The 14,334-nt window shown below is 42.5% G+C and overlaps 1 protein-coding gene across 1 annotated transcript in view; it reads right to left on the reverse strand.

The window, feature by feature from the left end:
• Positions 1-836, reverse strand: part of LOC126481419 (V-type proton ATPase 16 kDa proteolipid subunit c-like) — a 32,909-nt gene extending 32,073 nt beyond the window's left edge. Inside the window, exon 1 of the mRNA XM_050105160.1 lies at positions 571-836. Within this exon, the coding sequence (XP_049961117.1) occupies positions 571-655 (85 nt within the window). The 5' untranslated portion in view covers positions 656-836. The remainder of the gene's footprint in view (positions 1-570) is intronic.
• Positions 837-14,334: the final 13,498 nt, after the last annotated feature.

Here is a 14,334-nt window from a genome sequence, read left to right on the forward strand (position 1 = left end):
CACTTTTTGCAGATTGGTTTTAGAAAGCTGAACAAAGCGTCAACCTCGGCTCTGCCAACTACAGCTTTCATACTCCCGTAAACGAAGACGGAAGTTGAGTTTCACACGATAGGTATTAGTCAAATTCCTGTTCATTCCTAAGAGGACTTTTGTGTGTCCAAAACAATCATCACTTGCGAGCATAATGTATGTTACACAGTTTTACAGTTCACTGATGTCAGCTTGTTGTATGTGTGATTCTACAAATATTTCATGTGGTGCCCCATAATAAGTGGTACGACTTCCAAGGCAATTTATTCCAGAAGGTATCAGTTACGTGTTATTATATACATATTTTACTACTTGTCGCACGAACATGTACAGATGCTCTCGTTATCCAGTATTAGCAATTAGTAGTACAAGAGGTAACAGCACTTCATTGCGCAGTGACCAGCTGTTCATTGTTTCACGTGGCAAAACGGCCGCTTGCGTTTTACACGACTATCTCTTGTATTTCATAGAAATACTAACTACGATGCCTACGCATACTGCCACCAACTGTTATTTAGCCGAGACAAACAAGAGACTCACCGGAAAATATCATAGCAGACGATGCCCCTATGACACCAAAGAACGGTCCGTAGATGGGGTTCTCCTCTGGCAGCCCCGATGACATTTTTGCAGTTTTCGATCTTCAGAAGAAAGATGCGAAGCGGAGAAAACACACTAGCTACGGCGGCCGACTGTGCAAGTGTGCAGCTCTCCAGACGATGTCGACACGGGATGTATTCACGTGCAGAATCCTCCAAGCCTCGTGCTTGTTAGTCACTGTAACTCTCTAAGCTGCGAGTGAATGAGGGCAGAGGCTTCGCAGAGAGTCCTGCGCATCGAGTTTGCAGATAAAAACATTATCAATGATACCACTTGTTCTCTTGTAATGTGACCGCTGCCACGTTAACCGACAGCTGTGGCGCTGATACTATCTGGCAAAGCGCAACAGCTGTGCTAGTTGTCACTTCCAGTACTTTAAAAGACCAATTTATTCTGCTGCGTACAAGTCGTTGCTAACTCAAATCAATTTTCAATAAAGGGAAAACAGTTTTGGCAGTTATCGTTACAGAAGGTACCCAGAAATTCAGCATCTATTTTATTGAAATAAGTGCTGAATTATTGTTATTTGTAGTTGAATATGTTTTTCACATGTTACATTCAGCAGGAGCATCAATCATATCTCGTCATATCTCGTCAAAATTCCGGTCTCCCGGCTTTTTCCTGAAAATTAATGATGTTATAGCTGCAGCAGTTTATCTACTTCCGTCTTGGAGCTCCGCCAAGGAACTATCACGGTGTCGTCGAAACACACTCCCTTGATAAATCCCCAGACAAAGAAGATCACGAGAGTGAGGTACGGAGAACGCACCGTCCAGATCATGAGTCCCGTGCACCCAACCCATGCACCCGGAAACACATCATTCAAAAACTTATTCACATCTGTCAAGTAATGGTATGGTGCAGTGTCCTGTTGGAAGTATACATAGGTTCCAAGCAGTGGTAAAAGAAACTGTTATAGCGCATCCAGGTACATTGCCTATTGATGGAGTATTCGCCTAAGGAGAACGGGCAGTAGATTTTGTGTGGATATTCGCATCCATACACTGACTTTCGGGAAGACTCGCGTGAATTCCAGGAGCTTCACGGGCAGTCCATCAGCCCAGATGATGCAGTTATGTCGCTTAGTACTCATCGATGAAGAGTATCTGGTTGAGGATGCTAAGATTTGCATCTGCTCCAATGAAATTCTGGCACTTGTTCATACGCTCTGTCAAATCCTCGTCATGTAATTGATGGAGAACCTGCAGATAATACGGCGTGTTTTTCAGCGTGTGTAGCAACTCTTTAGGTACGGTCGATCGTGAATGTCCAGTTTAACCTATAATCGCCGAAACGACTTTGGACTGCGTTCAGTGGATATACAAATGTCTTCAGTTCGGTCAGTTGACGATAATGGGCGGCCTTGCTTGAGCTCGTTCTTAATGTAACCAGTGCACTTAATCCTGTCCACTAACTTTCAGTTGCCTTGTCAGTAGATCCAGGTATATGGAGTAGGTGATTAGTTCCCGTCCGAATGTCATCGTTCGACTGCAAATTCTGCAACCTGCACGCCACAACGGCTATCGTCTGCTGCACAGTTAACATCAAGCTTCTTCAGGTACCTATAACCTAACAACAGAAGACATATTCAGCGGTACCAAGAAGCCAGCCGTATTTACAGCAACAGCTACAATTTTTAGATCTACGCTGCAGCTGCAGTGCACTAGAATATACATCTTACCGCTATGCCACCATTTTCTACAAAATCGATTCTTAATCTGGACAGCCTATATTTAATTAGCGTACAGCACATAATACAGCAATATTAACACAAGGTAATGCATTCCTCATTATCCGGTTCAAATCATCTAAAATCATCTATCAGAAGAACCACAACGAGGACAGTTTTGATTACTTGATGTCCCCTCTCGATATTAATGCGGTGAGAAGCAAGTGGGGAGCTTCGTGATGAATTCTACCCCTTGGAGATTTGTTTCACTCTTAGAGAAGAAAAAGATAAGATAATTACTTTAATAATTTCACTGAGGGTTGCCGTGGTTCTAGTTACAGTGTAACATATATTTTACAGCTGTTTCGTACAGTGGTGTTTCTGCACAATACTGGACCGAATGATGTGTTAGTTGTACTGCCTTAGACAATATATTTGCAAGGCCCTGGGAGTAGACAACATTCCATTATAACTACTGATAGCCTTGGTAGAGCCAGCTTTGACAAAACTCTACCATCCGGTGAGCAAGATGTTTGAGACAGACTTCAAGAAGAGTATAATAACTCCAATCCCAAAGAAAGCAGGTGTTGACAGGCGTGAAGATTGCCGAATTATCGGTTTAATAAGTCACGGCTGCAAAATACTGAAACGAATTCTTTACAGACGAATGGAAAAACTAGTAGTAGCGGACCTCGGGGAAGATTAGTTTGGATCCCATAGAAGTGTTGGAACACGCGAAACAATACTGACCCTAAGACATATCTTAGAAGACAGATTAGAGAAAGGCAAACCTAAGTTTCTAGCATTTGTAGACTTAGAGAAACCTTTGAAACTTTTGAATGGAATACTCTCTTTCAAAATCTGAAGGTGGCAGGGGTCAAATACAGGGAGCGAAAGGCTATTTACAATTTGTACAGAAACTAGATGGCAGTTATAGGAGTCGAGCGGCATGAAAGGGAAGCAATGGTTGGGAAGGGGGTGAGACAGGGTCGTAGCATATTCCCGACGTTATTCAATCTATATATTGAGCTAGCAGTAAAGGAAACAAACGAAAAATTTGTAGTAGGCAGAGACAGCAAAGGACCTGGAACTGCAGCTGGACGAAATGGAGGATATAAGATGAACTTCAACAACAGCAAAACGAGGTAATGGGATGTAGTCGAATTAAATCAGCTGATGCTGTGGGAATTAGATTATGAAACGAGACACTTAAAGTAGTAGATGAGTTCTGCTATTTGGGGAGCAAAATAGCTGATGATGATGGAAGTAGAGAGGATATAAAATGTAGACTGGCAATGGCAAGGGAACCGTTTCTGAAGAACTAAAGTTTATTAACATCGAGTATAGATTTAAGTGTCATTAAGTTTTCTCTGAAAGTATTTATATGGATTCTAGCCGTATATGGAAGTGAAACATGGACAATAACTAGTTTAGAGAAGAAGAGAATAGAAGCTTTCGAAATGTGGTGCTACAGAAGAATACTGAAGATTAGGTGGGTAGATCACGTATCTAATGAGGAGGTATTGAACAGAATTGGGGAGAAGAGGAATTTGTGGCACAACTTGACTAGAAGAAGGGATCGCTTTGTAGGACATGTTAGTATTGAAAGGCAGCGTGAAGGGTAAAAATCGTAGAGGGAGACCTAGAGACGAATACACTAAGCAGATTCAGAAGGATGTATGTTGCAGTAGGTACTCGGAGATGAAGAAGCTTGCACAGGATAGAGCAGTATGGAGAGCTGATTCAGACCAGTCTCTGGACTGAAGACCACAACAACGTGAAAAGTTGATTGAAGAGGTAATATACATATAACGGAAAGTCTGATGACACAAGAGGCAAATCGTTTAGTAAAAGCAGTGACATCTACTTGTTAGTTATCATATTGTCTTACAAAAGGATATAGCGACTACATGGCTACGTAGTGTCAGTGGCAAATGTGGGAAGAAACTGCATATTGTAAACAGCTGTGGTATAGTATTACGGAAAATGTAGCATGTGTTTCAAATGTTTCACAACAGCTGCTGATGTAAACCCAGCTGGAAGATTTGGATTTCGGGCCATAATAGTCATCGACCTCACGAAGTGACTAGTCACAAAGAAAAGAAAGAGGTATCATAGTGTGCAACAGGATGGTGTGAGGTGTATATATTTGTTTTGTCAAAATAATCAGACTGAGGAAATAAAAGCTTATGCTCTCTTATACTTTGTGGCCCTGATTAACACCACACATCCCCCCCCCCCCCCCCCCCCCACCACAGTGCCATCCACTTACACTTATAGGTTGAGTCAAGTTGCAGTAGAATCGCGACATGATGAAGTTTCATGTGTCGTCATGTTACTCTCTACATGTTCCTAATTGCCTGCAAATCGGATGCAGTTTAATCTTTAAACTGCACTCTAATTGCAAGGGAACAGGAAACTGAACAGAGTAACATGGCTCCACGGGCGACACAGTAAACTCCCTAGTCCGCTGCTGCTCCGTGCGACGCGCGATACGCTGCACACCACAGTTAATTTAATTCATAGAAACATTTTACTGTTAAGCAAAGCGTGAATTCGTATATAGTCTCTGAATGCTCTGCCTGTAATTTCAAACTTTTAATGAAATTTTCAACTATTTTTAATAATAACGTCTTCCGCTGTAACGGCCTGGAGCGGCCGAAGCTTGTCAGTGAACTAATTGTAGAAGTTAGCACGCTGTAGTAGGCAGTCGCTGGTCAGCAGGAATGTAGGGTCATTGCTTTGCTGCGGCGTGCCACGAATTTGGTGCAACCTTACAACTGAAAATTAATTTACATGAGGGAAAACTAAACAATGTTTGACACTGCAAAATAACGGCGATTTCTATTGGTGGTTAAACGTCCAGTTCAAGAAAAGAATAAGATGCTGCCATAGAGAAACTTCTAAGTGAAGCCAAATTCATGAAAGGTGTACTTCTGCTGTGTTATCACCTATTTTTTCTTCGCCAATGAAAGAATTTATTTTTGCAGATTTCTTGATAAAATGATTTATCTCAACATGTTTTCTCATAAAAAAGAAATTTTGAAATTGGTTTTTGAAAAACGTAATGTTGTCATTTGACACCAATGTGTCGCTTTGGGTACATATAACTAAAGAATTGGTCAACAGCATCATGGTACAAAAATAATAAGCACACCATTCAAATCACAAAATTTATAACAACAAATTATTTAATATGAAATTTAACAAACAATTGTTATTTTTGTTCAAACAAAGTATCACATGGTATTTGGGACACTGAACTCGGCTTCTGCCAGTGCATTTTTCTAACTTGCATCTTTGCTCTCTCCCTTCAGTGTTATGTAGCCAACGAGAAAACCCGTCATATTTGGTATCTGAAACTAGCCTCACCTCTCTCTGCTATGTTTTTACCGCATCCGGTGTAGGTTCATTAGCTTCAAACTCATCCTCAGTCGACCGCGGACGTCCTATTTTCCTCGATGTGAAGCTGTTTCATTCCTCCATCAGAATTAAAGCTCCAGCTACCTGGTTTCTGAACTTCAGCAGATACATTTTCTCTTTATGTCTTTTTCGTTTGATACCCAAATCCCACAGCTATTGTAGCCGTGAGTTGCATCTGGAGAGAGCGACCATGTGAAAATTGCTTTTACAATCCACTTCTTAGTTTTCATGCGTATTCTGTACAGAGAGGTCAAAAAATCAATTTTGGCAACGCCGCCCATAAATGCACAGTAATCCCTTTGCGATCGCTGGTCTTGTGACCTCCAGACGTTGCTTCTCTGCTGCACTCCATCACTTTATCGATAATGTTTGCACCCACGTATGAGCAAGTGAGAGTGACAGCACTATTATCGAGCCAGCGAGCGACACAAAGATCTTCTGTGTTAACACAAACATCGACAGATCCTCTTCCTTCGTTCTTCAGTTCAGACTCGGATTTCAGTGGGCACTTTTGTACCCGGTTAGCTCTGATGGCCCAATGGAAAAGATCTTCTTTTTCAACAGTTCAATCTATTGCAAAAGTGTCATTCAGCGTTGTGGGTAAAATCTTCTCAGGTATTGTTGAAAGGAAAATGCGAGTATTAGTTGAGGACCAATTGGATGAAAATCAGTGTGGGTTTAGGCCTCTTAGAGGCTGTCAGGACCAGGTCTTTAGCTTACGGCAAATAATGGAGAAGTGTTATGATTGGAACAGGGAATTGTATCTATGCTTTATAGATGTAGAAAAGGCATATGACCGGGTTTCTAGGAGGAAGTTATTGTCTGTTCTACAAGATTATGGAATAGGAGGCAAACTTTTGCAAGTAATTAAAGGTCTTTTACATGAATAGTCAGGCAGCAGTTAGAGTTGACGGTAAATTGAGTTCATGGTTCAGAGTAGTTTCAGGGGTAAGACAAGGCTGCAACCTGTCTCCACTGTTGTTCATATTATTTATGGATCATATGTTGATAACAGTAGACTGGCTGGGTGAGATTAAGATATGTGAACACAAAATAGGCAGTCTTGCATATGCGGATGACTTAGTTGTTATGGCAGATTCGATTGAAAGTTTGCAAAGTAATATTTCAGAGCCAGATCAGAAACGTAAGGACTATGGTATGAAGATTAGCATCTCCAAAACGAAAGTAATGTTAGTGGGAAAGAAATATAAACGGATTGAGTGCCAAATAGGAGGAACAAAGTTAGAACAGGTGGACGGTTTCAAGTACTTAGGGCGCATATTCTCACAGGATGGCAACATAGTGAAGGAACTGGAAGCGAGGTGTAACAAAGCTAATGCAGTGAGCGCTCAACTACGATCTACTCTATTCTGTAAGAAGGAAGTCAGTACCAAGACTAAGTTATCTGTGCACCGTTCAATCTTTCGACCAACTTTGTTGTATGGGAGCGAAAGCTGGGTGGATTCAGGTTACCTTATCAACAAGGTTGAGGTTACGGATATGAAATTAGCTAGGATGATTGCAGGTACTAGTAGATGGGAACAATGGCAGGAGGGTGTCCACAATGAGGAAATCAAAGAAAAACTGGGAATGAACTCTATAGATGTAGCAGTCAGGGAGAACAGGCTTAGATGGTGGGGTCATGTTACACGCATGGGAGAAACAAGGTTACCCAAGAGACTCATGGATTCAGCAGTAGAGGGTAAGAGGAGTCGGGGGAGACCGAGGAGAAGGTACCTGGATTCGGTTAAGAATGATTTTGAAGTAATAGGTTTAACATCAGAAGAGGCACCAATGTTAGCACTGAATAGGGGATCATGGAGGAACTGTATAAGGGGGGCTATGCTCCAGACTGAACGCTGATAGGCATAATCAGTCTTAAATGATGATGATGATGATGATGATTGAAACGTAGTCATGTCTGGGTCACAAATGACGGTCTGGCGTTCCAGAAAATGTTTAGTGTCATGAACTTGAAGCTGATCTTTCCATAGGTTTAATTTTTGCTTGACAGCAGCAATCTTAACCGCCATATCTGTTACCAAATGATTTCCCCTTCAATTAAGAGATCTAATGAATTCATAACTTTGGTGAAGTCGACCATAAAAATTACGTCACCACTCTACGTAGACTTCACCCAAAACGTTCTCCAAATGCAAGAAGTGTGTATGCAACTGTGAGTACGATTAGACTTCACCTGTCAATTTTCATATGTCTATGAAAATTTGTACCGCACTGGAACTCGAATTCGGAATTCCCGCTTCACGAGAGCGGTAACCTGAACCACTTCAGCTAGCAGAGCACGCCTCCAGTACTGACCCATCCCTCCACATGCCAAGGTGTATCCACGGCATGCACCCGCGCAGTTGCTGTGATTCCCACAGGTAGGTTTAATAATGAGAGCCGTAACTGTTAGTGTTGCGGCCTTTCTAGGCATGTAAAACTATTTTCCATTTTCTGTGTTTTACAGTCTACTATGCAATGTTCTTCAGATATGTTTCCATGTGTCCTCCTAATGGTCGCCTTCGGTTCAGCCACCACTCCTTCTCCTTCCTCACAAGACAACTGTATGATACTGTCTTTGTGACTGAGTTGTAATTAGCCGGCCGTTGGTGGCCGCGCGGTTCAAGGCGCTTCAGTCTGGAACCGCGCGACCGCTACGGTCGCAGGTTCGAATCCTGCCTCAGGCATGGGTGTTGTGTGATGTCGTTAGGTTAGTTAGGTTTAAGTAGTTCTAAGGTCGAGGGGACTGATGACCAGAGATGTTAAGTCCCGTAGTGCTCAGAGCCATTTGAACTGAGTTGTAATGAGATTCCAGTAAGTGTCTTACCATCTTACAATAGTGCGATGGCATATTAAGAACTTTACATTGCCTTGAGCTTTAGGAAAAGTTGAATAATGTGATTTCTCCAGTGTTTTTATTTTATTTAAATTTATTTCATTCTTCACAACTTAGTAGAAGTCACAGTGCTGCTACTGCACAACTTAAACATATTTCTTCACACGTATTATTGCTAGTAAAGTGCTTGCTGCGCGTCAAGGTGATCGTTTCGCTCTAGCTGCAGCCTTCCTGCCCCTCCTCATTCCTCACTGTCAGCCCCCTTCAACACTGAGCTCGGAGCAGTAATCAGCAGCCTGGCCGGAGAGCGCTCGCACCCACGGAGCGCTGTTTGGTCATGCTTGATTTACACTGTCTGCTGTATCATAGCGCGTCAGTGCGTCATCGCTATGGCCTACATGCATGACGCTTGTCATTGTCACCGCCGAGACGGGCTTCTGTGTTGCCGTGGCACTACACTATCGACGGCTGCTGCGTTAACTAATGGAACGTCCCGTAGCCAGTCACTGGTACGGTAACCTATGGACGCACCTCTAACATTTTACTCGGTGAATCCGAAATATGCCGCCAAAATGTCAGAGGTTCTTTATGGATGTTTTCTATGTCAGTTTGAGGGAACATGGTCTTTGGTGGCTCATTACAGGACAATAACTATGTTTAATTCTGTTTTTTACACCCATTACATTTAACTCTGTGAAAATACCTCCTCAACGTGAAAACTCCGTAATATGCATTCGCCGATTCGTGCAACGCTAAACACAGAGTAATTCAAACCGTAAGATGCCAAAGTAATGTGGTATGACTGCTGCCACTATGGGAACAGAGCAGCGTAGCGTCGTTGCACGACTCCCACACTGCGTGCAGTGAACCCACACACGATGCACGTATCGGCCTTTATCAGTAAATCTATCCATACTGCAGCAAGTCTCTGTCAAGGAACAAATAACACTGCCGGGCCACCATTAGTTATTTTGCTGCCCAAATAACAAATCTCATCTACTACTTTAAGTGTCTCGTTTCACAACCTGTATCTTACAGCGTCACCTGTTTTAATTCAATTATGCTCCATCATTGTTCGAGTAGGTTTAATAATGAATAAAGAAATAAGAGTGCGGGTAAGCTACTACAAACAGCATAGTGAACGCATTATTGCGGCTACGATAGACACGAAGCCCACGCCTACTACAGTACCACAAGTTTATATGCCAACTAGCTCTGCAGAGGATGAAGAAATTGATGAAATGTATGATGAGATAAAAGAAATTATTCAGGTAGTGAAGGGAGACGAAAATTTAATAGTCATGTGTGACTGGAATTCGAGAGTAGGAAAAGGGAGAGAAGGAAACGTAGTAGGTGAATATGGATTGGGGTTAAGAAATGGAAGAGGAAGCCGTCTGGTAGAATTTTGCACAGAGCATAACTTAATCATAGCTACCACTTGGTTCAAGAACCATAAACGAAGGTTGTATACATGGAAGAATGCTGGAGATGTAGGTATCAGATAGATTATATAATGGTAAGATAGAGATTTAGGAACCCGGTTTTAAATTGTTCCAGGGGCAGTTGTGACCTCTGACCACAATCTATTGTTTATGAACTGTTGATTAAGACTGAAGAAACTGCAAAATATGCAGTGTCGTCGTAACTGCCGTCTGCCTCACGTCTGCTGTGCAGCGAGCTACCTTAATTTAAGTATTAACTGTATTTTTCTTACTTGTCACTTCTTCTTCCGTGTGTTTTTGATTTTAGGAAGCTTTAATTGTCGAGTGCTAGTAATAGTGTTCCATAGATTTCGTGTTTGTTTTGAATACAGTCAGAGAGAGTTCCTTTAGTCAGCGGTAGTGCCAGTAGTGTCAGTGTCGTCGTAACTGCCGTATGCTTCACGCCAGCTGTGCAGCGAGCTACCTTAATTTAAGTATTAACTACATTTTTCTTACTTGTCACTTCTTCTTCCGTTTGTTTTTGCTTTTAGGAAGCTTTAATTGTCGAGTGCTAGTTATAGTGTTCCATAAATTTCGTGTTTATTTTGAATACAGTCAGAGAGAGTCCCTTTAGTCAACCATAGTGCCAGTAGTGCTAGTGTTTGTTTTCAATACAGTCCAGAGACAGGTGGTGCTATTTTAGTTGTTTTCTACAAGAAGTGGCTAGCAATGACAGTTTATTCAACAATCAGCCGCCTTTAGTGAACTAGCAGTCTAGTTAAAAGTTGATTAACTCTCTACAGAAAATTGATTCCTTAGGATGGATAGGATGTGTGACTGCTGTATACGGACGCAGGAGAAGCTGGCCACTGTTCGCGAACAGCTGAGCATGTTGATGGCCACGCTCAGCCGTCTTCAGGCTGCTGCCTCGGAATGTAGCGGCAGTGGGGAGTCTGATGCGTCGCATGGTACACCCCAGGTGCTACATGCTTCACTCACTGTCCCTGCTGTCGAGACATCGTCGCGGGTACCTCTGAGGAAATGAGACGCTTAAAGTAGTAAAGGAGTTTTGCTATTTTGGGAGTAAAATAACTGATGATGGTCAAAGTAGAGAGGATATAAAATGTAGACTGGCAATGGCAAGGAAATCGTTTCTGAAGAAGAGAAATTTGTTAACATCGAGTATAGATTTAAGGGTCAGGAAGTCGTTTCTGAAAGTATTTGTATGGAGTGTAGCCATGTATGGAAGTGAAACATGGACGATAACCAGTTTGGACAAGAAGAGAACAGAAGCTTTCGAAATGTGGTGCTACAGAAGAATGCTGAAGATAAGGTGGGTAGATCACGTAACTAATGAGGAGGTATTGAATAGGATTGGGGAGAAGAGAAGGTTGTGGCACAACTTGACTAGAAGAAGGGATCGGTTGGTAGGACATGTTTTGAGGCATCAAGGGATCACAAATTTAGCATTGGAGGGCAGCGTGCAGGGTAAAAATCGTAGAGGGAGACCAAGAGATCAATACACTGAGCAGATTCAGAAGGATGTAGGTTGCAGTAGGTACTGGGAGATGAAGAAGCTTGCACAGGATAGAGTACCATGGAGAGCTGCATCAAACCAATCAGGACTGAAGACAACAACAACAACAACAATAGTAAACTGCAGGAGCGTCTATAGAAAGGTCCCAGAACTGCTCTCATTAATAAACGGTCACAACGCCCATGTAGTACTAGGGACAGAAAGTTGGCTGAAACCAGACGTAAACAGTAATGAAATACTACACTCAGATTGGAATGTATACCGCAGAGACAGGCTGGACAGTGAAGGGGGAGTCATGTTTATAGCGATAAGAAGTGCAATAGTAACGAAGGAAATTGACGGAGATCCAAAATGTGAAATGATTTGGGTGAAGGTCACGGTTAAAGCAGGCTCAGACATGGTAATTGGCTGTCTCTATAGGCCCCCCGGCTCAGCAGCTGTTGTGGCTGAGCACCTGAAGGATAATTTGGAAAATATTTCGAGTAGATTTCCCCACCATTAAGGTTCTGGGTGGGGATTTTAATTTGCCGGATATAGACTGGGAGACTCAAACGTTCAAACCGGGTGGCAAGGACAAAGAATCCAGTGAACCCGAACTATTAGAAACAACGCAGAACAGGGAATCAGCGATCATAAAGCGGTTACGGCATCGATGATTTCAGCCGTAAATAGAAATATTAAAAAAGGTAGGATGATTTTTCTGTTTAGCAAAAGTGACAAAAAGCAGATTACAGAGTACCTGACGGCTCAACACAAAAGTTTTGTCTCAAATACACATAGTGTTGACGATCAGTGGACAAAGTTCAAAACCATCGTACAATACGCGTTAGATGAGTATGTGCCAAGCAAGATCGTAAGAGATGGAAAAGAGCCACCGTGGTACAACAACCAAGTTAGAAAACTGCTGCGTAAGCAAAGCGAACTTCACAACAAACATAAACATAGCCAAAGCCTTGCAGACAAACATTACGCGAAGCGAAATGTAGTGTGAGGAGGGCTATGCGAGAGGCGTTCAATGAATTCAAAAATGGTTGAAATGGATCTGAGCACTATGAGACTTAACTTCTAAGGTCATCAGTCCCCTAGAACCTAGAACTACTTAAACCTAACTAACCTAAGGACGTCACACACGTCCATGCCCGAGGCAGGATTCGAACCTGCGACCGTAGCGGTTACGCGGTTCCAGACTGTAGCGCCTAGAACCGCACGGCCACACAGGCCGGTATAAATTCGAAAGTAAAGTTCTATGTACTGACTTGGCAGAAAATCCTAAGAAATTTTGGTCTCATGTCAAAGCTGTAGGTGGATCAAAGCAAAATGTCCAGACACTCTGTGACCAAAATGGTACTGAAACAGAGGATGACAGACTAAAGGCCGAAATACTAAATGTCTTCTTCCAAAGCTGTTTCACAGAGGAAGACTGCACTGTAGTTCCTTCTCTAGATTGTCGCACAGATGACAAAATGGTAGATATCGAAATAGACGACAGAGGGATAGAGAAACAATTAAAATCGCTCAAAAGAGGAAAGGTCGCTGGACCTGATGGGATACCAGTTCGATTTTACACAGAGTGCGCGAAGGAACTTGCCCCCCTTCTTGCAGCGGTGTACCGTAGGTCTCTAGAAGAGCGTAGAAGAGATGTGCAGAACTATAGACCTATATCTCTAACGTCGATTAGTTGTAGAATTTTGGAACACGTATTATGTTCGAGCATAATGACTTTTCTGGAGTCTAGAAATCTACTCTGTAGGAATCAGCATGGATTTCGAAAGAGACGATCGTGTGAAACCCAGCTCGCGCTATTCGTCCACGAGACTCAGAGGGCCATATACACGGGTTCACAGGTAGATGCCGTGTTTCTTGACTTCCACAAGGTGTTCGATACAGTTCCTCACAGTCATTTAATGAACAAAGTAAGAGCGTATGGACTATCAGACCAATTGTGTGATTGGATTGAAGAGTTCCTAGATAACAGAACGCAGCATGTTATTCTCGATGGAGAGAAGTCTTCCGAAGTAAGAGTGATTTCAGGTGTGCCGCAGGGGAGTGTCATAGGACCGTTGCTATTCACTGTGTACATAAATTACCTTGTGGATGACATCGGAAGTTCACTGAGGCTTTTTGCAGATTATGCTGTGGTGTATCGAGAGGTTGTAACAGTGGAAAATTGTACTGAAATGCAGGGAGATATGCAGCGAATTGACGAATGGTGCAGGGAATGGCAATTGAATCTCATTGTAGACAAGTGGAATGTGCTGTGAATACATAGAAAGATAGATCCCTTATCATTTAGCTACAAAATAGCAGGTCAGCATCTGGAAGCAGTTAATTCCATAAATTATCTGGGAGTACGCATTAGGAGTGATTTAAAATGGAATGATCGTATAAAGTTGATCGTCGGTAAAGCAGATACCAGACTGAGATTCATTGGAAGATTCCTAAGGAAATGCAATCTGAAAACAAAGGAAGTAGGTTACAGTACGCTTGTTCGCCCACTGCTTGAATACTGCTCAGCAGTGTGGGATCCGTACCAGATAGGGCTGATAGAAGAGATAGAGAACATCCAACGGAGAGCAGCTCGCTTCGTTACAGGATCATTTAGTAATCCCAAAAGCGTTACGGAGATGATAGATAAACTCCAGTGGAAGACTCTGCAGGAGAGACGCTCAGTAGCTCGGTACGGGCTTTTGTTAAAGTTTCGAGAACATACCTTCACCGAAGAGTCAAGCAGTATATTGCTCCCTCCTACGTATATTTCGTGAAGAGACCACGAGGATAAAATCAGAGAGATTAGAGCCCACACAAAAGCATACCG

Source organism: Schistocerca serialis, chromosome 5 (genome assembly GCF_023864345.2).
Source record: "Schistocerca serialis cubense isolate TAMUIC-IGC-003099 chromosome 5, iqSchSeri2.2, whole genome shotgun sequence".
NCBI classification, from domain to species: Eukaryota; Metazoa; Arthropoda; class Insecta; order Orthoptera; family Acrididae; genus Schistocerca; species Schistocerca serialis.